Here is a 23,291-nt window from a genome sequence, read left to right on the forward strand (position 1 = left end):
ACCGGGGCACGAACCCGGGTCCCCTGCATCGGCAGGCGGACTCTCAACCACTGCGCCACCAGGGAAGCCCTCATGCAGTGTTTTGAGAAGGGTTTTTAAATGAAAGTATATGTACATATTTTGCATTCTGTGCTGTATTTTTTCATAATTCTAATCTTTTTTCTACGTGACTCTTGCTTTTCTTCGTATGAAAATGATATGATCCTTCTTATAGCCTAAGATTGAGATTTTGATAGAGGCCTCTTAATGCAGAGCACAAGGCAGGTTCCAAGCTCCACCCCTTTCTTCTTCAGCTTCAGCTGGAACCGGCAATGGGAATTTATAATCCTGGTGGTAGAGAACAGTCAGCATCTGAGGTAGCAGCGTAGTTGTCAACCTATTATAAGTCATTTTGTGATTAACCTATTTTATATCTAACAGACTGTGTAGATAAGCATGATAAAGGTTTCCGATCATTTGCTCTTTCAGAGGCATTCTAGTTCTTTCTACCCCAGCTCTAAACAGCAAGCTACTTGGGGTTTTAGAAACCCTGTGGATTTCACCACCTCGTTCAGAAGTTCTCTTTTCTGTGTTTTTCTTTTGTACAATGTCAAAGCCTGATCCAGTGCTTTTTCCAAGTGGTCCTTTGTCTGCATGCAAAAGACCATGTCGTAGATGAAGTGCTGGGATTTGCCCCCTGTGCGGTGAATCAGAAGGTGATCTAGCCCATGTGATTTCTTGGGTTGTACTCAGCTGAGAGCCTGGGCTGGGGTCAGGGCTACTAAGAGCCTCAGAAGAAGAGCAGCGATTGATAGTCTGTTTTCTTTCCTGCTGACTTGTGCTTAATCACCGAAAAAGTAGCAGGAGAGATTCTCAGTTGTCGCACGTGGAGCTCCCCTGCTCTTAACTAACTGTTCTTCGTGTCAATGTGCTCTCACCTGCAGCTGGCGGAGGAGCTTCAGAACAAGCCATTAAGCAGCGAGATCAGAGAGCTGTTGAAACTACTGTCAAAACCCAATGTGAAGGTGAGGACGTGTGACACCTGTAATAAATATAGCCGAAAAGGGCCACTTTCTGGGCCTTCAGATGAATTTTGTTTCGAGCATCAATTTTCAAGTAAATGTGTTTTCAAATAGTGCACAGTATTTTAATCGCCTAAATCCTGTGAAGGAAAAAGAGTTGAGCTTTTCATGATAATGTTGTGACAATCTATAAAATACTTAAGTTGGGAAGCTCAGGATTTAAGTTGGCAAATATAATGGAGCTTCAAGGTCGTTTTCCTTTTAAAGGAAGTTAAGAATACAGGATACAGAACCTATTAGCGATTTTGTTTAGGTCCGTTTTGCTTGGCTAGTTAACGGTGTGCCAGTGTATTTGACGACAGTGTCTATTTTTCTGTGGGACTGTCTTAGCATTCCTCTTCCTCTCCCCATTTCCTGCCCCCTCTTCTGCCAATTTGTGTTTTAATGCATCGTACCATTTTTACAGAGCAAAGCATTTTTCCAGTGTAAATACCAGTAAAATACTGGCGGATCCATTTCGAGTCTCTGTTTTTCTTACAAGTTTATCACTTATTTTTCCTCCAGGTGTGATTAGTCAACGATGTGATTTAGAAATTTTCCTGTTAATTCTAAGGTCATTAATGTATTAAATTCTGTAACCCATACATTTTATACTTGATACTACCGCGCTTGTATGTGAAATATTGTCCAGGAGTCAGAATTACCTATGGATCAGTCATTATGTAATCAAAATGATCAGTTATGTCATGATTTCTGTTAAGCACATATAGACTTTTGAATGAAAATGTCCATCTAGATGCAAAAACTGATTATTTATTTCTACCTTCTTTGAAAAATCTCCTTTGGAACTGTGCTATGTATGGTCTTAAACTGATATTCGAAAAAGTATCAAATAAAAGACAGAGAACGTGTATGGACCGTGATTTCTAAACCATGTAAGTTGATATAAAGTACATGAATGTATTTCTGTAAAGGGTAGATGAACTATGATGAATAATATGAGAGGAATTGACTGGTGCAGAGGAAATCGGTTATACTTTAGTTCTAGAAGAATAAGGATCTGGTGAGTGCAGGAAGGTCGCTGATGCTGAAGACGGAGTGCCCAGACAGTGAGCAGCTTGGAGGAGATCCGTGAATGCTCTGAAAATGTCTTCCGTTTCCTTACGCTGCGCTTGGGAAGTTGATGTTAATCAGAGCATGGCAAGGGGACCCATGAGGCACTTGGTAAGCTCCATTTTTGAGAGCGTTTTCTTGGTTTCAATTTTACAAATTAAAGAGGAATGTTTCTGACCCCCCAGAAACAAAAGATCTGATTTTGGTATTCCGTTCAAGAGTGTTTGAAATGGAATAGCTAATAATAAAGAGGTTATACTGGATGGAAACGGGTATTTGGCCGGAGAGGGGTGTGTGACCGTAGGTGGTTATGAGATAAGAGAAGATATGTACATTTTGGTGTCTGCCCCAGGTTCCTGGCCCAAAGCTTATAAAACCCTGGTTAATTTCCTAAGTGATAAGAACACTGGGAACGTGTATTGCACTTGTATTTCTTTGTCTTTGACCCTGTCCCTGACATAGGTCCCCTCCAGCCCTTGTAAATTTTTAAGTGGTTAGAGCACGGGGAGCTTTGTCCTAATGAGGCGCCTCTGGGTGCGCCCCTGGCTGGGCGCTGGTCACCAGCAAGACCACGCCACGATTAGAAGCTTGGAATTTTCAGCCTCACCCCACCCCTGCCACCATCCTCCAGAGAGGGGAGAGGGGCTGGAAATGGAGTTAAGAACTGATTATGCCCACTTGAGGAAGCCTCCCTAAAATCCCCAAAGTGTGATGTTCAGAGAGCTTCTAGGCTCGGGGACACATCCATGTACCAGGAGGGTGATGTACCCACCTCCACGGGAACAGATGCTCCTACCCTCCAGACCTTACCCTGTGTGTATCTCTTCATCTGAGTCCTTTATCATATGCTTTAATAAACCGGTACATGTAAGTGTTTTCCTGAATCCTGTGACCTACTCCAGCAAGTTAATTGAACCCAAGCAGGGGGTTGTTGGAACGTCACATCTGCAGCTGGTTGGTCAGAAGCACAGGTGGCAGCCTGGAGTGGTGACTGGTGTCTGAAGTGTGTCTGGGGGGCGGGGGCAGTCCTAAAGGATTGAGCCTTCAACCTGTGCGAGCTGACGCTCTCTCTGGGAAGATGACCTCAGAATTGGGTTGAACTGTAGGACGCCCAGGTGGTGTCACAGAGAATTGCTTGGTGTCGAGAAAACGCGTCACGCGTTTGGTGATCAGAATTTTGTTTTGTGTGAGCAGTAAAGGAAGCACACGGGAGAGAAACACAGCAAGGAAGGAGAAACTCCTCCAGAAGGAAGAGAAATGTGGGTTTTCTTCCCTTTACGATGGCATCATGCAGCACCATAGGATGCAGCTTTTAATTGAGTACTTGAACTTCGTTATGGCAAAAATACCTCAGGCAAACAGTTTTGTCTGTTTCCACATGTACGTAGCAGTGTGACTAAGGAATGGTTAGAAGTCAGCGTGAAAGGTGTATGTTCAGGAAATGACGTGTAGAAAGTGGCTGACATTGCGGACACTCGATGGTACAGTCGACAATGGCAATTTCTAGTTCACCAGTCTTGGGAAGAAAATACTTTTCTTCCCAGTTTGACCTAACATTTAACATTGCTTTCCTTGAAATCATTTATGTTAACAACCATCACTATCTCACTTTTGAAGGTAATTACTTTATGAAATGCAGTCCCCAAATAAGTTTTAAGCTATTTCAGAATATGATCAAATACTCCTTTTTGTCTTAGAATAAATGAAAATATTTGCTTTTTTTCTTTTTTTTAAGAGCAGAAGCAAGGTACAGTAGAATGTAACATGTATACATGAACTGTTCATTGAACTGACAGTTAAAATATGAAAAATGTAATTCCAAGGTGTTAACTTGAATATTGCCCTTAAATTTTAGTGGATAAGGGAACTAATTGTTTACTTTTTGAAGATTGCCCTTCCATTTAGAATATTTAATTCACAATACTGAAAGGAAACCTGAAATGTACCTGCAAAGTAATAATGATTTTTTAAAAACACACATAGGTATATACAACCAAGTGTGTAGCCAACTATGAAATGATAATACGTGCTTTCTGTAGACGACTCGTTTTGAAAAGCATTAAAACTTTCTTTGGGGGGCTTCCCTGGTGGCGCAGTGGTTGAGAGTCCGCCTGCCAATGCAGGGGATGCGGGTTCGTGCCCCGGTCCGGGAAGATCCCACGTGCCGCAGAGCGGCTGGGCCCGTGAGCCATGGCCGCTGGGCCTGCGCGTCCGGAGCGTGTGCTCCGCAACGGGAGAGGCCACAGCAGTGAGAGGCCCGCGTACCGCAAAAAAAACTAAAAACTTTCTTTGGTAGTTTGTAAATGTCACCAGAGTTGGATCTTCATTCAGTCATTCCTACATAAATTGAGCATCTACTCTGCCAGTCCCTGTAGCTGGAACTTGTAGAAGATGTATGATGATACATGAAGATTAATGAAGGTGATAGAAATAGGGGATAAAGAGAGGGAACACCCAGAAACAGTGTGGAACACAGAGGAGCGGAGCCGGCGCAAGGGCTGGGTGCGGGCGGGTTGAAGAGGACTGCAGAGGAGATGGTCTGTGCCCGGTGACGCCTGAAGGCTGGTGTGAGGTGACCAGAGGGGCAGAGGAGTGAGGGGTGAGTCGGCGGGGGGGGGGGGGGGTGAGAAATGAAGGTTTCCGGTATGAAGTCCTACAAAGGAAATCACTTGTCACATTTGAGGGCGTAACGCAGACTTAGTGTGGCTGAGCGGCAGCGTGTGAAAGAGGGAGGGGAGGGGCTGGACAGTAGAGCTGTGAGTCGGGGTCGACCTCCTGGTTACCCAGGACGGCCTGCTGTTTGCCTGTAGTTCCAGTGTGGTTAATATTAATAGCCTCCCTTTTAATTTCAGTGGTTTCCTTATTTAGATGATAAATTATATGGCCACTCTACTTGCGAGCATATGAAAAAGTTTGAATTCCATCCTGAGAGCAGTAGAAAGTCTTGGAAGGATTTAAATAAGCAGGCGATGCCATCACTCTGTGTGTAGTATGCACAGCAGTTCCCCGGGTGGGAAGACCAGCTGGGAGCCTGTAGAAATAATTTGGGTGCAGCGTGACTGTGGTCCTAACGAAGGATGTGAGGATGGAGACAAGGAAGTGGGGGATGGGTGGGATTGGATGTAAATTCAGTATGAGGCGTTGGGACAGCTGGTTAATTATTTGGGGAAAAATAAGAAAGACCTCTACTAGAATGAATTCCAAGTAGATTAAAGATGGAAGTGTAAAAATTGAACCATAATCATGGGATAGAGTAAAAGCATTTACAGCCTCAGGGGCAGATGGACACACACACACACGAAAAGTTAAAAAAAACAATCCGTACATGAGGTTGGAAGGAATAACTTACCTTTATAACTGATTTATGATATTGTCTTTAATAAGATGTGATAGTTTATTACTCTGACTTTAATTTTTACCTTTTACAAAGTGACTTGATAAAAACTTTTGAAATTAAACAGAAAAGAATTTTGGATAATACATAACTGTGTTTTGAATCTAAATTTTAAAATAGAAGTCCCTATCCTTGTTGCTTTATTAGTGAAGATGAGCATTGCTTTCATATGCTTAGTGGCTTTTTATTTCTTCTGTGAATTGTGTGTTCATATATCTTTAGGGATGACTACTCTTAATTGGCTGCATTACCTTTCATTCCTTTTTGTGTACAGAAATATTACATATACATTTTTTTCCATTATAAGTAGGGTAATAGGATGCACTACTTACTGTATTGGAATACACCCAGTCCTTAAAACTTTGAATTGGTCAGTAGCCATATACAAAAAAAATAATTATTATTACTCAATAATGTCTACAAAATCCAGTCTTATTGTCCAAATCTTACAGTCCAGGAAAAATAACAAAGTATAAAAGAAACCACATGGTGAGAAAAAGGTAATGATAGAGTCACAAGAGGCCTGCGTAGATGTAACAGACTCTAAAGCTTGCTGCAGTAGGGGAGGAGCACGGGCCATTTAGGGGGCACTGCGGAAGGGTCGTTGGTCTCTACAGAGACTTTGTTTCCGGGGAAAGCAAAGAGAATCATCAATCAATAAAAACCACTCCTAGGCATCACATTGCCACATAAAAGGCAAATCATCCTCTCTGAGTTGTCATTCAGCGGCTCATTTTTGATAAAAGTGAGGTGACATCATCTCTAGAACATGGTATTATAATTTAGGAAGTCAGGGAAAATTTGGTAGATTTTTAAAAAGGCAATAAAATAGGAAGATGTGTTGTAATTTTTCAGCTTTCCAAAACATTCACTTACCAGAAATTACTCACTGCCCGGGCATGCGGAGTGGATGAGACTTCATTAAAGCATAATAAATGGCAAAGTTAAGCTTCCTTCTGGAAGAATAAATCAGCGTTACTCATCCTTATGAGTCAGACACTTAATTCTAAGGGTCTGACAGATATTTAGAGCATAGAGTTGACTCCAGGGGGTCTGAGGCAGGGAGAGCTTGGGAGCCCGATGCGTTACAAAGCCCAGTGTTCAATTTCCTGTAGATTCCTCTAAGCGACAGGTAAACCCATCAGCTGTGATTGGTGGCATATGGAAACACAATTTACATTTAGGTACTGCCTCCTGAAAGAATGTCTGTATAGTGAAGTTGCTGCAGTTAAAACAGGAAAATGGAACACAAAGTTACTTTTAGTTGTCTAAAATAAAAATGTTGCTAACCAAAACTATTTATAAAGCAAAGCTGTTAAAAATAATGAACTTGATATCTGTAAATTATTTATTTTGGAATCCAGATATGAAAGTACAGAGCTAAGGAGGAAAAGTAATAGCTGGTGTTCTAACAATGCCTATCAACCATAATATTCACTTTATTATGAAATACATTCATCAGCATTCCCTGTTATTCTTACCGTGTGCAAGATAGTTACGCTAGGCGCACAGATAACAGCCATTTCTGGTGCTCTTCTGTGTTCCCATCTGCAGTCACTCCTCTTGTCTGAAAGAACTTCTTACAACATTTTTGGTAATGCAAGTCCGCTGGTGATGAATTCCTTCAGCTTTTGTATGTCTTTACAAAGTCTTCAGTATTCCTTCTTTTTAAAAGGTATTTTTGCTGGGTATAGAATTTTAGGCTGCCAGTAGTTTTCCTTGAGTATTTTAAAGATGTGCTCCATTGTCTTCTGGTGTGCTTTTTTTTTTTTGGCTGATTTTAAGATAGTCCCCTTTTCACTGGTTTTAAGCAGTTTGGTGTTATGTCTTTTCTGTTTATTGTGCTTGGATACACTGAGCTTCTTAAACATATGGGCTTTTTTGTTTCCATCAAATTTGGAATATTTTCTGCCATATTTCTTCAGATTTTTTTTAACACCTCTCCTGTCTCTGGAGATGCCAGTTCGGTGCATATAATAGACCATTGAAGTCCCACAGCTCAATAAATGTTCATAATTTTTCATTATATTTTCTCTTTGTGTTTCATGTGTTTCAGTAGTTTTATTGCTTTGCCTACAAGTGTTAATCTTATTCAGTGTACTGAATGAAATGTATTTTCACCTTTTATCTGTAGGAGCTTGGTTTGAATCTTCTTTGTATATTCCAAGTCTGCTGTTCAGCCCTTCTTCTGGCTTTTTGAACATTTGGAATTAGTAGTAACTGTTAATTTCCTTTTCTGTGATCTTTCTGTAATTTCAGGATTTGGTTCTACATAATTCTGTCATCTAACTTTTCAGGGTCTAGTTTTATACTTCTCATCATTGTGCATAGTAGTTGCTGATTTTGTACATGCCTAGTAATTGTTGATTGACTGTCAGTCATTGTGACTTGACTTTTTTTGATGCTGGATATTTTTGTATATTTATAGATAATATTCTTGAGTTTAAATTACACAATTAAGTTATTTGGAGGCTTGCTTTAAAGCTTTGTTAGGTGAGATCTTAGCAGCATGTAATCTTGGGCTAATTATTTCCTGCTATTAAGAAAGTACCTCTCTGTTAACTCTCCTCAATGCCCGGTGAGTGGTGAGGCTTTTCCTTGTAACTGGTGGGAACAGGAGCTATTCCTGCCCTGTGCAAGCCTCGGGGATTGCTTCCTGTAATGCAGGGCTTCTCAACCTTGGAACTATTTACATTTGAGGACTGGATACTTACTTGGCGGAGGGGAGGGGATCGTCTGCTGTGGTATCAGATGCCTCGGAGCATCTCTGGCCTCTGTGCACTAGACAGCAGTAGCATCCCTTGAATTGTTACCAACCAAAAATGTCCCCAGACAGCCATGTGGCTCCCGGGGAGTAAAATTGCTCTCAGTTCCCAACTACTGCTCTAATCCTTCCTGGCAGTTGTTCCGTATGCGAGCCTTGGCTAAGGACTCAAGGAGCTCTGTGTCTGTGCAGCTCTCTCCATTCTCATCCCTTCCCTGAGAACGTTAGCCCTTTGACCTCCCTAGGTTCCCAGCTCTGCTGTCCTGGGTTCCTTCTCCCCCGACATAGCGGGAAATTCGCTCTAGACAGGAAGCTTGGGGCAGTCTTAGGGTTCGCAGTTGTTTCCTATCTCTCAGTGGTCACTGTCTTTCCTTGTCTCATGTCCAGTGTCTTCAAAAACCATTGCTTCATTATCTTTTTTTTTTTTTTAAGTTTTCTCCAGTGGGTCCCTGTTAACTTCACCTTGGTTCTCATCCTCATTTTTTTCTTTTTTTTTGTGGTACCTGGGCCTCTCACTGCTGTGGCCTCTCCCGTCGCGGAGCACAGGCTCCGGACGCGCAGGCTCAGCGGCCATGGCTCATGGGCCCAGCCGCTCCGCAGCATGTGGGATCTTCCCGGACCGGGGCACGAACCCGTGTCCCCTGCATCAGCAGGCGGACTCTCAACCCCTGCGCCACCAGGGAAGCCCTCTCATCCTCATTCTTGAGCTGTACTTTTGCTGGATACACAATTCTGGGCTGACTGTTCTTTTCTTCCTAAGCGCTTTCAAGGTGTTTTAACTCTCTTCAGTGGTCTTGCTGCTTGATCAGTCAGTTCTCAATTACCTTTTTTTCTTTCCTTCCTGATGATCTGTGTTTTTCTCTCTGATATTTTTAAGAACTACTTTCTGTCTCTGGCATTCTGTCATTTCACTATGATGTATGTAAGCGTGGGTTAATTTTTATTGTTCCTGCTTCCTAAAGGATCCATTGGAGTTCCTGAATCTTCAGACTGTGTTTCTCATCAGTTGTCAAAACTTTGCAGCTATTATATCTTCAGATAATATTTTATCATCTGATGATGCTCTTCATTCTGTCCCTTTGAAACTTTGTTGGCTACCAAGAAAAGCACCAACCATACAGGAAAAAAATATTATTGGGTTCATTCATTTGGACCCTTTTTTGATCAGAGAACACTAATGAGGAAGTGAGAGCTACCAAGTGGGAGAATGCGTTTGTGGCACCTGTAACCGACAAAGGCTTGGATCCAGCGTGTTATAAAGAACTCTTACAGGTCAAGAAGACAAAGACAGATGGAACAGAACAGTGTGCAAGGATCTTGAACAGGCATTTCACGAAAGAAGGTATCGTGATGAATAAAACCCTTGAAGACCGGTTGAAACTCCAAGCGAAAATGGGACATTAGGTGTGTCGGACACCACGGTTGGCAGCAAACAATTGACATTTACATGAAAGGAGTTAGAACAGCAGAAGCAGCAGCAGGAGGCTGAGAAACTGCACCGACAAGAGAGGAAGACCCTTCGCCGTTCAGCCGGCCACCTGAAGTCCAGGCCCTGGAGAGGACGGCCGTTCCACTGAGTCTGGAACCGATCCCACGCACGATTCAGAGGAGCTCACTTCCCCCACCTGATCATCGTAGAGTGTGTTATCCGCGCCGGGGACACGCGCTCCTGAAGTGCATGGAAACCCTCGCTGCGTCTGCAGAGGGCAGCATCTGGCAGCGGGTCCCAGGCCTCCGGTCAGACTGCGGGGCTGGGCCCACTGGCTGTGTGGGGCCCCAGGGCGCTTCTGTGCCTTGTCGCTCCCCAGGAACATTGTCCCTTTCCCCTGGTTTTAATCAAGTAGACAAGGTGGTGGTTTTGTAATATTGTGGAACGTGCACCGTGAAATGAGAGGTTCTCCTGTGCTGAAAACCAGGACTGACGGTTTTCCAGAAACATTCTTGCACTGCCTGCCACCATCCGTGAATCAGCCACCCCGAGATGCCATTCCTGTCTTCCCTGACTTGGGAGCGTCGGTCGTGTTTATGTTTATAAGGATATGCTGGTACCTGTGTTGCTTGTTTATGTGTTAGTTTGGGATTTTTTTAAAGCATATTTTTATACCAAGACAATATAAAGTAGTGGTAATAACAGTCTAAAACAGGAAGTGGAAGCTACTGGATATTCTTTTAACTTGGCACAAGATGAAATACAGACTTCTTCTTTTTTAATTCTGTTTCTTAAGTGCAATTAGAGATATACTGGCTGGAGAAAAATGTTTATAAAAAGAAATGCTTTCATTTGAACAGCAAAGAAAAAAGATATCATGAGTTATAAGAAAGATGAAATTTCAACCACGAGAAGATAACACTGTATACTCAGAATGGCCAAATTTAAACTACTGTGAATTGGTGGATCCCTTGATGCAGCTAGAACTCACATAAGCTGTTGGGGGGAGAGGAGCTGGAACGACCACTTGGTCTCATCTGCCTGTGTTGAATGACCTAGACTTCCACCCTTAAGTATACTTAACCCAGATTTGTGTGTGTATGCATCAGCTGATATGAAATATTTACCGCAGCACTGTTTATGATAGCCAAGAGCTGAAAACAGCCTAAGTGTCCCTCAGAGGCATAATGGGTGAAGACACTATGAAATACGTACATGTTGGAGTACTGTACAGCCATGAAAAAAGGAATGGCTACTAGTAACAGCATGGATGAACTTCACTAACTTAATGTCAGGGAAAAAAGGAAGATCCCATTTTGCGGTATTTAAATAGCGGCAAAACTACACCTTCAGCGGAATAGAGGCCACGGTGACTAGGAAGGAGCATGTTAGGGGCCCGTGGGGCTCAGTTAATGTTGTGTTTCTTGTTTGAGTGATATTTACAGGGACATATTCATTTTTGGAGATTCTTCGTGCCGTATGCTTATGAATTGTGAGCTTTTCCGTGTATATGTTACAGTCAGTAAGAAAGCTTAATTTAGGTACCGTTTCTTCGCCATCTTGGAGCTTCTGTTTCAGTAGATAGCGGATATTAAATATATGTACATAAAAATGGAAACGGTTAAAAATTATGAGCATGTATGAAGGCAAAGAAGATGGTGCTATGAGATCGCGTAACCCGGGGGTCTACATTTATATTGGATGTTTCGGCCACGCCTCTGTGAGAAAGAAGCCAGGTATTTAAACTCAGTGAGGAGGACAGTGGGTGTGAGACAGAGTTGGAGGGAAAATACAAGACTAGGACTTGCTTTTCATCCCAAACCAGTGCGTGGGTAGGAGAGTTCTTAGTAGACCACTTACGTGAGTTACTCTGAGTTTCAAAGTAATTACTCTGGGGGCTTCCCTGGTGGCGCAGTGGTTGAGAGTCCGCCTGCGATGCAGGGGACACGGGTTCGTGCCCCAGTCCGGGAGGATCCCACATACTGTGGAGCGGCTGGGCCCGTGAGCCCTGGCCGCTGAGCCTGCGCGTCCGCAGCCTGTGCTCCGCGACGGGAGGAAAAAAAAAAGTAATTACTCTGGACACACTGTGAATCAGGAATTTGAAAATGAGCCCAAGGTGAATGCAGGTGGACCATTGAAAGGCTGCAGGTAAAAATGCTCCAGGTGAAAGATGATGACCAATGATCTAGACCAAGGGTCTGCCAGCTTTTTTATGGAAAAATGTCTGGTGCTTGTACTCAGGTTCTCACTGTAGCATGGCAGGCGCCATGAGGCACACATCAGTGGACAGGCATGGCTGTGTTCCAGGAAAGCTTCACTTACGAAAACAGGTGGCACAGTTGGCCACCGTCTGCTCTGGACTGGAGAGAAGATAACATGTTAGCTTACACTGTGGAAGCAGATTTAACAGGATGGGGTGTAGGTAAGGGGGATTTCAAGGCTCTGGCTGGAGTAATCGGTGCATCCTGGTGCTGCCGATTAGGGAACAAATTAGTTAAAAGTCTAGACCCACCCACCCCCAATATAGTGACATGTCACGTTATTCTCATCTTTGGTCTCTAATGACAATATGACCGTCTTGTGGAGTTTCACCACCACAGCCGTCATGACTAGAAATACTTTTATTTTATTCTTTTATACACACAGTCGGCTATTACATCAAAAATTTAAAAGTGAGAAAAATCACAGAAGAATGAAAGCTAGTCAGCTGTACTGAGCAGTTCTTTCTGTGTTTTCTGCTAACAGAAGGAAAGAAAAAAAAGACATGCGTCGTTGCCTGACACCTGCCAGCCCGTTGGCAGTCTATCTGTAGCCTCCTTTTTCTCCCTCCTTTCAGAAGTAACAGTCCCTCGGCAACCCCCCAGCTGCCACTTCTGTTCGGATGAACCGGAGGACGCTCACGCTGGCAGACGCTTTACGCTGACGCCTGCCGCACCCTGTGGCCGAGTAGGGTTGCCTCTGTTGCTCTGCAGCTTCCCCTCGCCCCGTCTGCAGAGGCTCCTTCCCAAGTAGTTGCCTTCTTACGGTTGCTGTGGCAGAACTGGAGCATCAGTTTGATTTTCCTTATACTGTGGTCAAGTGTAAAACGCCAAACACGTGCAACTACTGTAACACTTCTTCCCTTGGACTTTGTAGGCTTTGCTCTCTGTGCACGATACTGTGGCTCTGAAGAACTATGATCCCGTGTTGCCTCCTATGCCTGATGATATTGATGATGAGGAAGACTCGGTGAAAATCATCCGTCTGGTCAAGAACCGAGAACCGCTGGTGAGTTCTGGGCTACATTTTATGCTCAGCTACGAGTAGATGCCATGATGAAGCCACGTCTGATGGGCACATACCACCGATTCCTCTCTTTAAAATGTACTTCCTCTGCGTCCCGAACTTTGAAATAAATGGAGCATTCACACCTAAAGCATAGGATTTAGAAAAATTAAAATGGAGCCAGATAAAATGGCAGGCATTCTTTTGGTTATAAATAGCAATAGTTTTGAAAATGTGACTTGTTGACATTTATAAAAGACAGCATAACGTGCACCAGTTACAGTTGATGTGAGATTTAGAAGTGCAACTAAAAATAATGGCTTATGGCTTTTCTAGAAAGCTGATGGATTTTAAAGTGACGAGGATAAATTAATCGGGTATCCGATATTTCAAAATGTAGATGTAACCATTTGTTTTAGTCCCAGAATTTATACAGTGCTGAACCACGTCAAGGTCTGGGGTAGGCCGACTAATGCCTCGCACCAGCCCGCAGTGATGTCGTGTCCTCATCTTCAGAACCCGTGGATATGTTACCTTAAAAGACACAGGGAGCTTTTCATGATTAGTTAAGGATCTGGAGACGGCGAGAGTCTCTTGGGTCATCAGGCGGCACCAGGGGAGTCACGAGGTTCTCATTAATGGGAAAGAGGGAAGCGGGGGGGTCAGAGGTACAGAAAGATGTGATGGTGAAGGCAAGGGTGGGAGTGATGTGGCCGAGGGCCAAGGGAAGCCAGAAGTGTCTAGAAACCGGGACAGGCAAGGACCGGATTCTTCCCTAGATCCTCCAGGACGAATGCCGCCCTGCTGGCACCTTGATTTGGGCCTGTAATACCCATTTTTGCCTTCCTGTTGATACCTCCAGACCTGTAAGATAATGAATTTGTGTTCTAGGAAGCCACTAAATTTGTGGACATTTGTTCACAGCAGCAATAGGAAATGAGTACAGAGTGTATCCATATGAAACTATATTCAAAAGGAAAATAGATGTCACAGCCTAGCAGTTGGCTTTAAATGTGTTGTGGCCCATTTATTCCAGTTAAAACATTTTTGTGTTTTTAAGGCAAATGGCGGTTGGTCATAAGTGTAAGTGGCCCATGTACCTCAAAAAAAAAAAAAGAATGTAGGGATCAAAAAGAAGATTGAGTCAAGTGCTGGTATCCTGTAGAAAGTGAGAGACCGTTTCTCAGGTCCGTAGTTTACCCTGCACGGGGAGGTAGAATCGGCAGAGAGCAAGCATGTCTATTTCAAGGTCCTATCTGTAGCCATAGGTAAGTATATTTCAGGGCCTATAACAAGTCCTGTAAGTGTTGGAGTGCTTTTCTCCCTCCGCACACCCTGGAAGTGATTTCTTTCAGCCCCTGGCTTTAAAAACCATTTATGTGCCAGGGACCCCCAGGCCCCTTTTCCTTCCGGACCTTTCGTCTGATCTTTAAATTTGCATGTCCAGCCGTCTGCCCAGTGTCTCCATTTGGACGTAGCAGGCATCTCAGTCTTCACGTGTCTGCAAGTAGACTGTCTGCAGTCTGGTCCAGCCCTGTGGTTCCCCCTCTCAATGATGGACAATCCCATCTCTGCAGTTATGCAGCCAGGAGCCATAGAGTCTACCTGTGATACCTCTCTTTCTTTCACATCCCATTTCCGATCCACTGGGAAATCCTTTCAGCCCTACCAATATATTCCAACACACCTGGCCCACTTTTCATCACGGCTCGTCCTGACCGTCAGATCCAGGCCTCCAGCATCTTTGCCCTCGCTTGTTGTGACAGCCGCCTCCTTGTTTGCCTTTTTTTTTTTTTTTTTTGCGGTACGCGGACCTCTCACTGTTGCGGCCTCTCCCGTTGCGGAGCACAGGCTCCAGACGCGCAGGCTCAGTGGCCATGGCTCACGGGCCCAGCCGCTCCGCGGCACGTGGGATCCTCCCGGACCGGGGCACGAACCCGCGTCCCCTGCATCGGCAGGCGGACTCTCAACCACTGCGCCACCAGGGAAGCCCTCCTTCAGTCTCTTCTTGCGGCAGGTGGAGGGGTCCTTCCGGATCATGTCACTGCCGCTGTGCAGGTTCTCCCTGTTTGTTTCGCAGCTCAGTCCAGAATCCTCCCGGGGACCTACAGAGCACTGTGCGCTCCGACTCCCTGACCCACCTGCTGCTGCTTCTCCCCTTTTACGTTGCCCCAGACACAGTGGCTTCTTTGTGCTTCTCTGATCGTCCATTTTGCCCTGTTCTTTCGCTTTGGGTAACTCCTTCATCTCCTTCCAGCCTTTTCGTTGAGAGCGGCGTCTTTATGTGCTGTCTTCCCTCTCCCTGCCCTACCCCCTCCGTAGTTTTTACCACCTTCTAACGTGCTGTAGGACAGATCTAATTGTTTCATCTTCTGTTTGTTGTCTGTCTCCCCTGTGAGAATGTAAGCTCCATGAGGGGGAAGAAGCGCCTGGGTTTCTTTTTTTTTTTTTTTAGCAATGTGTCAGAAACCCTTAGACCAGAAGCTGGCACATAGTAGGTTCTCAGTAAACATTTATCAACTTCACTGAGCACAGCAGACTGGATGGTTCCATACTGAAAAACTGTCATCCATGGTGGAGCAGGACATTCGTTGCAGTTACCTAATTTCGTGTTACAAACCACCACCCAAAGTTTGTAGCTAAAACAATAATATTGTCTCTCACAGTTTTGGAGGTTGACAGGCTCAGGTGGGCAGTTTTTCCTTAGAGTCCCTCCTGTGCAGTTAGACAGGGGCTGAGACTGGAGGCACCTGAGGGTTACTTCATCCCCAGGACTGGTGTCTGGGCTGGGTGGCTGGAAAGCTGGGGTCTGGTCAGGCATCTCTTTTAACAAGTGGCATCTCCACCTGGCTGGCTTGGACCTCCTCACAGCATGGCTGTACACGTGATCTCTTCCATGGTGGCTGACTTCCCACAGAGCCAGCATTTCAAGAGTTCCAGAAAGTTGGCTGCAAGTCTCCTCACAGCCTTAGGTACCCCAGAACCCTTTCACCACTTGACGTGGGGGTACAGCAGGCGCACACCAAGAGGGGAGAATTGATGCTCTGCACCTGCAAAAGCAGCGGTTGCGAAAGCAATTCTCATCAGTGTGCCTTAGACAGGTTCTGACGTTACTGCATACTAGTTGTCTGATCTCAGGCAAATGATAACCATTTGGCATTCAATTTCTCATCTATAAAATACAGATAAGTAATCTTAAATTAGATAACTAGACCCTTATGACATTAGGCGTACTTCGGTGGGAGAGTTTGAGACACATTGTTAAAGAAAGTGAAAGTTGATCTAATTACACTAATTAGTTATATTAAGGATATTACATTTCCAGTCATCTTGGCTCCAAGTTATCTGTTTAAAAGCAGAAAATACCAGTAATTGAAGAGTCTAAGGTTTATGACCATGGAGAGATACCCATTCAAGTCTTCGGCCTTGAATGCATGCGTAGGTGAGGAAAAATGCCACAAAATTATCCTAACACTTAATTATTTAATTTTTTTGCTATTATTAGATACGTATTTGATAGCTGTCATATACAAAATAAAACGTCATATAGAAAGCACTTACTACAAATGGATTCCTAATTTTGTTTCCATATCTATTTGGTAATGCTGTACATGTGTTTATTGGCGAACGCGAGAAGAATTCCACCTTCTTGGGGGTGCGCCCTGCCTCCACCTAACGTGCACCTCTTCAGCGCGTGGTGTGATGTTGGTGGCCTGTCTAAACCACTGCCAGTTTCTTGGAAGCAAAGTCATGAAAAGGCGTTCAGAGTAACTGTGTGTACCTGATGTTCTGACGAACAGCATGCAGTTAATTTGCTTCTGAACATGCATAAGTGAAGACTTTCTGGGTTCTTTTTGAAACTGTTTCCTAATCTCACGCCAAAATGTTAGTTCCATTTGTACCTAGGTGCAGTCCTAGTACCTAAAAACCTCGGAGTAACAGATCTTTTTTTTTTTTTCCCCCCCACTTTCTTTATTATCATTGCTGAGTTCCTTTACTGTAATGTAATAGTGTAACAGAAGGATCACTGAACTAAAGGTCAGGTGATCTGGGTTTTAGTTTTCTAGTTTATATAATCTTTTTTCTGTTCACTTCACCTTCTCTGTTTAGTCTACCTTCTCACAGGGTATTGTAAAGGTAAACTGAAATGAGGAAGTGCTCTGAAAGGGTAAAAGCAAATAGGATTCAAATACAAGGTATTATAATGGAAAGAAGATATTTGTACACTTTGCATAGTACTGAAGAGATTAAAGGTTTCAAAAGTCTTTGTGCTGAAAACCTTAGACGATCTGTGTGGTAGAAAGTTGTGTGTCTAGTGATAAGTATTTGTGAGCAAATGGCGTGACTTCTGTTCCCCCTTCCTTTACTTTTTGTAGCGTTTTTACTTTTTCCAGATGAATGTCCTTATTTCTGTCCTTATTTCTTTCCTACCACCCAGTACACACATTTACCCACAAATACTATTTTTTTCCTTAAAAGGGAGCTACCATTAAGAAAGATGAGCCCACCGGGGCCGTGGTTGTGGCCAGAATCATGAGAGGAGGAGCTGCAGACAGAAGTGGTGAGAGTTTGAACGTTAGGCGGGCATGGACGGGGCGCGTGGATTTTATGTGACACATTTCCGGGATGTAGCTAAGAGGATAACAGTCTTTTGATACAATACAGCAAAACAGTAATAAGATATCGTACTCTGTGTTAAAATGTGGGAACCTATTTAAATGGTAAATTTCATTCTAGAATACTTTACGGTCTTAGCTTATATAGGCTTCCAAGGTTATATTAAGACTTAGTTCAGTGTTTCTGATTTGAAAAGTACTACTGAAAGCACACAGCCTTTTAAAAATTTATCTTAAAATGAAAGTAATGTGCATCTCTAGAAAAAGACTGAGATGCCTCTGCTGTTGCTTTGGCAGCGTTGTGATGTTACGGCCTCGGCGAGGCTGGAGCCGCAGCCTTTGAAACCTCAGAGGCCTGGGATGTGCACTGAGGGTACCACACGGTGCTTTCAGGGTGGGCACACTGCAAACCACCGTACGTAACACTGCTTACTTTCTGAATTTGCGATTTCTCAGGTCTTATTCACGTTGGCGATGAACTGAGGGAAGTGAATGGGATACCTGTCGAGGATAAAAGCCCTGAGGAAATCATTCAGATCTTGGTAAGCTGAAAATTTACTTGAAAACTGCAGTGAAAATGAGGTTGGATCACTGTATTTCAGACCTGGTTGTGAACACAGGATTTGGATTTAATAGTCCAGGGTTTGGATCCCAGCGCTGTCACTTAATCCCCCTTATGTCCTTGGAAAATACCTTAATCTTTTTATTTCCTCCCTGTTTTCATCTACAGAATGAGAATAAGAAGTGGTAACTCTCTCACTGGAGTATCTGGAGCGTTAAATGAGCCAATGTAGATCAAGAGTTTGACAGGGCCCATCTCAGATTAGGTCCTTAATACATGGCACGTACTCTGTTGTTGAGGATGCTTTTATCTCTGTCTCTAGGGGCTATGCTTTCCGGGTATATAAAAAAGTGAAACTAACTTAGATGTCTTATGAAATCTAAAACGAAATGAAATTATTATAAGCCTTGGCAATATAAATTCTCAAGTTCATTTGTAAGGATAGAATAAAGGGAGACTGTCCCTGTTACATATGAAAACATGTTATTAACCTATAGAGAGTTTAGTATCTCAAAATAGACCTCAGTATATATGAAAATGTAGTGTATGATTAAGATGGCATTTTAAATCAGTGTGAAAGCAGTGAGATCATTTCATAAATGGTATTGGATTAATTGATTATTCAGTTAGAAAAAATAGTCCTTATTTTACAACTCACACAAAAATAAATCCCCTCAAATCAAGTAAGTTTTTTAAAAAGTCCTAAAAAGTAGAGAAAGGTTTTTTTAACCTTGATGTGAAATTCAAATAGAAAAATAACTGACGTGATGACTAGAATTGAAAACTTTTTCTACAGTAAAAGATGCTATACATAAAATTTAAAAGACAAATGAGATCGTAGGCGAAATATTTTCAATTTATATGATAGAAGGCTCATATTTTAATGGATATAGAGAGTTCTTAAAAATCATTAAGAAAGAAACGGTTACAGAAAAATCAGCAAAGTGTATGTACAGAGAATTACAAAGGGAGACACGATGTCTGAAACATATTGGATTGGTGGTTATTTAAAAGCTCGGTAATGCCCAGAGTTAGCCAGATTATAAGGGAATAGATATGTTTATATGCTTTTTTTGGTACAGGGTAAACTAATAGAGCCTTTTGAGACGGCTCTCTGAAGCTGTGCATTTTAAATGTGCTTTACTCCTCAGTCAAGAAATTCAGCTGCTGCAAATTAACCCGAAGGAAATAATTTCCAATGTGTATAAACGAGATATTTTAAAAATATTTAGAAACTATCAGGAAGGTTGAATTGATTATTCATTCACGTGGTGGATTACTGTGAAGCGTTCACAATGGCTGATAGACCCATATGACTTAGTAATAACAGTAATACTGGTAATTGCTTACATTGATTGAGCCCTTAAGGATACTGTTCTAAGGGCTTTACATACGTTAAAACAGCGGGCCCCAGCCTTTTCGGCACCAGGGACTGGTTTCGTGGAAGACAGTTTTTCCATGGACCGCAGGGGGGTGGGGGAAGGTTTCGGGATGATTCGAGCGCATTACATTTATTGTGCACTTTATTTCTGTTATTATTACATTGTGATATATAATGAAATAATGATACAAGTCTCCATAATGCAGAATCAGCGGGAGCTTCTTTTCACTTGCCGCTCACCGATAGGGTTTTGTTATGAGTCTGCAAGCAATTGATTTATGATGGTCTCTGTGCAGTCAAACCTCTCTGCTAATGATGACCTGTATCTGCAGCCGCTCCCCAGCGCTAGCATCACCGCCTCAGCTCCACCTCAGGTCATCAGGCATTAGATTCTCATAAGGAGCACGCAGCCTGGATCCCTCACGTGTGCGGTTCACGGTAGGGTTCGCGCTCCTGCGAGCATCTAATGCCGCCGCTGATCTGACAGGAGGCGGAGCTCAGGTGGTAACGAAAGCGCTGGGGAGCGGCTGTAAATACAGATGCAGCTTCGCTCGCCCGCCCGCCCCTCGCCTCCTGCTGTGCGGCCCGGTTCCTAACAGGCCACGGACTGTTACGGTCCATGGCCCGGGGGGTCGGGGACACCTGCATTAAAACACACACACACACAAACTAGAAGAAGGGGAAGGGATTATAGGGAAGACTTTCTTTCTTTCTACTTATGCAATTTAGTATTATATAAATTCTTAATAAGGTTAGTGAGTTCCTTCTATGATAAGCAATAACAGTGATATTACCATTTTGAAATCACTCCTTTATAAAATTCTGATATTTCTACTATTAAACCCCCATTTTATGTGAGTCTCTGCTGCACTGGAGCTGCTTCCATATGCTGACAAAAGCTGGTTCAGTGCAGCTTTTCCCATCCTGGCTTTCAGTGACTTCATGCTGATACATTGAAACTGGCTGTGATGGAAGTATTCACACCATGGAAACCGGCAGACGGTATCAGTCAGGGCCTTCTTAACAAAATGGAGTCCCGGCCACCAGCACACACTGATAGCGAGAGCCTCAGGGAGGTCCACCGCCCCTCCCCCTCTCGCCTTTCCTCCCTGTCCGCCTGTCCTCCTAAATACGTACTTAGTGCTTTCACAGAGCTTACCATTTAGTGAGGGTAACAGACATTAAGAAATAATTGTGTAAGTAATTACATAGATATGGTTATGACAAATGCTAAAAAGAGAGAAAGAATGACGTAAGGGTGTGTTAAAGGCAGACCTACTATTTAAAAACAATTTTTTTGAAGTATAGTTACTTTGCAATGTCGTGTTAGTTTCAGGTGTACAGCAAAGTGACTCAGTTACACACACACACACACACACACACACACACACACACACACACACACGTATATACATATATATATTCTTTTTCAGCTTCTTTTCCATTGTAGGTTATTACAAAATATTGAGTGGAGTTCCCTGTGCTACACAGCAGGTCCCTGATAGGAAGACCTACCCTTGTCTGAGGTAGTCAGCAAAGAATTTGGGGGTATTGTTGCTTGCTTTAATTAAATTAGAATAGACAATCTTTTCATCTTTTAATTAATCTGCTACATTTGGTACTTCTCTTACTAACCAGAATATAATAGAGATGAGTGTTTTTCATTATTTTTCTGATGAGCATCGCAACTAATTGAATCATGTATTTATAGCCACATTACTGGTAGTTGTAGGAATTTTGTCCCTGAAACCTGGCTGCTGAGCCTTAGATGCAGTGGTCTGAACTTTGCACACGGTCTGTTCTTGCCATTTAATCCTGTTTAAGGCACTGCATATTCTTTCTATTTTGAAGTAACTCAACATGGATGGTAACACATTCATCGGCATTTTAAAAGTGCACAAGAGGTAAAAGTGGTTTAGTGGTTAATGTTTTTTAACTTATTTGACAAACTTTAGTGCCTTCTCACGTTACAGGAGTTTCTACAAAAATAGTTTCCTCGGTTTGTTCTGTCTAAGAGTAGAAACCCCAAGCTTGTAAATTTTTAGAATCGTTTCATTTTCTACCTATTTGACTTTCTTCCTCCTTGGCTCCAGCGGTTTTCTTATAACTCTTTCTTTCCTCTGACGTCAGGCTCAGTCTCAGGGCGCAATCACATTCAAGATTATACCCAGCCTCAAGGAGGACACACCATCAAAGGAGGGCAAGGTAACCATTCCTCAGAAACCTTTTTTTTTTGTGGGAACCAATGTTTTTCCATTTACTAAATGGAACACAACAAGTTTATCTTAATATTCTATTTCTTAAATCAATCAGAGTTAGAAGAATGTTGGCCACTTCACATTTATTTTTTTATATTTATGCATCTGAAACGGAACTTTCTTCCAGATGTTTATCAAAGCCCTCTTTGACTATGACCCTAATGAGGATAAAGCAATTCCATGTAAGGAAGCTGGGCTTTCTTTCAAAAAGGGAGATATTCTTCAGATTATGAGCCAGGATGATGCAACATGGTGGCAGGCGAAGCACGAAGGAGATGCCAATCCCAGAGCAGGCTTGATTCCCTCAAAGCATTTCCAGGAAAGGTGAGTTCCTGGCACAGAATCATGGCCTGTCTTCAGCTGACCTTTTGTTCTCTGCAAAGTACCATTCCAGCATACTTGTGATAGAAGAAGCACTAAAACCTTGCCTTAGAATTCCTTATCCCTCAGGTTTGGGTTTCTGTTTTGTCTAACGAAGCATGAATAATGACCAAAAATAATATGACACTCTCAGGTCATATTCAGTTTTTGTTACGAAACAAATGGAAAATAGCACATTAATATCTGAAACTGTATTGATGTGAAAGATGGAAAAATAAAGAAGAGTGATTTCAGAGTGGGGAGAATTTATGAAAATTTGAAAGTAGAGGATTTATTTCTTAATTTGAGTAGATTGCATTGTGTTCATTTTTTCCTCCAACGTTCCATTTTTTTCTTAAGGCTTTTAATATTTTGGTGTTATGTTAATCTTGGATCTGTACTGAAAATTGATAGGCATATTGACCTTCTTTTCCCCCAGGAGATTGACTCTGAGACGACCAGAAATATTAGTCCAGCCCCTGCAAGTTTCCAACAGGAAATCATGTAAGTTTGTTAATCAGAATGCAGAGTAACTAAGTCTTGCTGTTTACTTTTGACTGTTACAGCAGGTGTTTGTGGTAGAATAAGAGGTCCTATTACCTGTGATAGCATTTGGATCATCATTTCACAAGAACCAACAAGGAACAAATTCATAGTGGGAATAGTAAAGTGAATCTTTTGAAGAAAGGGGTGTTTGGGGTTGTTTACAATAAACCCATGGCTCTGTAAGAAAAAAGCTAATAACCACAACTCTCTTTGATTCTGAATTTAGGTATTTTATAGTGTAACCTAAAATGCACCCTGATTTCTCTGAAGCTAGGAGGTTTGGATAAGATATTTCTTGGTAAAGATTGGAGGAAAAAAATCCATCACTTTCTAGGGCACAAAAGCAATTGTGCCTAAAACAGTCCTTCTTGTTGTACTTTCTTCCTTGCTTATTTTGACCTTCACCCGGTCTGTTCAGAGTTATTACCAAACTAGATTAAAAGAAAACAGGAATAAGAAAAACGATGATGTAGGATTACTGGAAAAGAAGGGTTTTTCTTTTAACCCAGCCTTCTCTCAGATTCTCCTTACTTCTCGCCTCCCACCTCTTGTAAGTCCCCATCCTACTTTATCTTCTCTGCTTCATGGTTCTAGGTAGTTTAA

At 42.7% G+C, this 23,291-nt stretch overlaps 1 protein-coding gene across 7 annotated transcripts in view; it reads left to right on the top strand.

The window, feature by feature from the left end:
- MPP7 (MAGUK p55 scaffold protein 7) overlaps positions 1–23,291 on the top strand; it is a 265,180-nt gene that overhangs the window by 162,736 nt on the left and 79,153 nt on the right. For all 7 annotated transcript variants that reach the window (XM_027122039.1, XM_027122036.1, XM_027122041.1 and 4 more), the window contains 7 exons: positions 924–1,004; positions 12,837–12,968; positions 17,445–17,526; positions 18,038–18,123; positions 21,655–21,729; positions 21,910–22,106; positions 22,582–22,646. In XM_027122039.1, coding sequence (XP_026977840.1) covers positions 924–1,004; positions 12,837–12,968; positions 17,445–17,526; positions 18,038–18,123; positions 21,655–21,729; positions 21,910–22,106; positions 22,582–22,646 — 718 coding nt within the window. The remainder of the gene's footprint in view (positions 1–923; positions 1,005–12,836; positions 12,969–17,444; positions 17,527–18,037; positions 18,124–21,654; positions 21,730–21,909; positions 22,107–22,581; positions 22,647–23,291) is intronic.

Source organism: Aethalodelphis obliquidens, unplaced genomic scaffold (assembly GCF_003676395.1).
Source record: "Aethalodelphis obliquidens isolate GAN/ISIS:26980383/991018 unplaced genomic scaffold, ASM367639v1 scaffold23, whole genome shotgun sequence".
Lineage (NCBI taxonomy): Eukaryota > Metazoa > Chordata > Mammalia > Artiodactyla > Delphinidae > Aethalodelphis > Aethalodelphis obliquidens.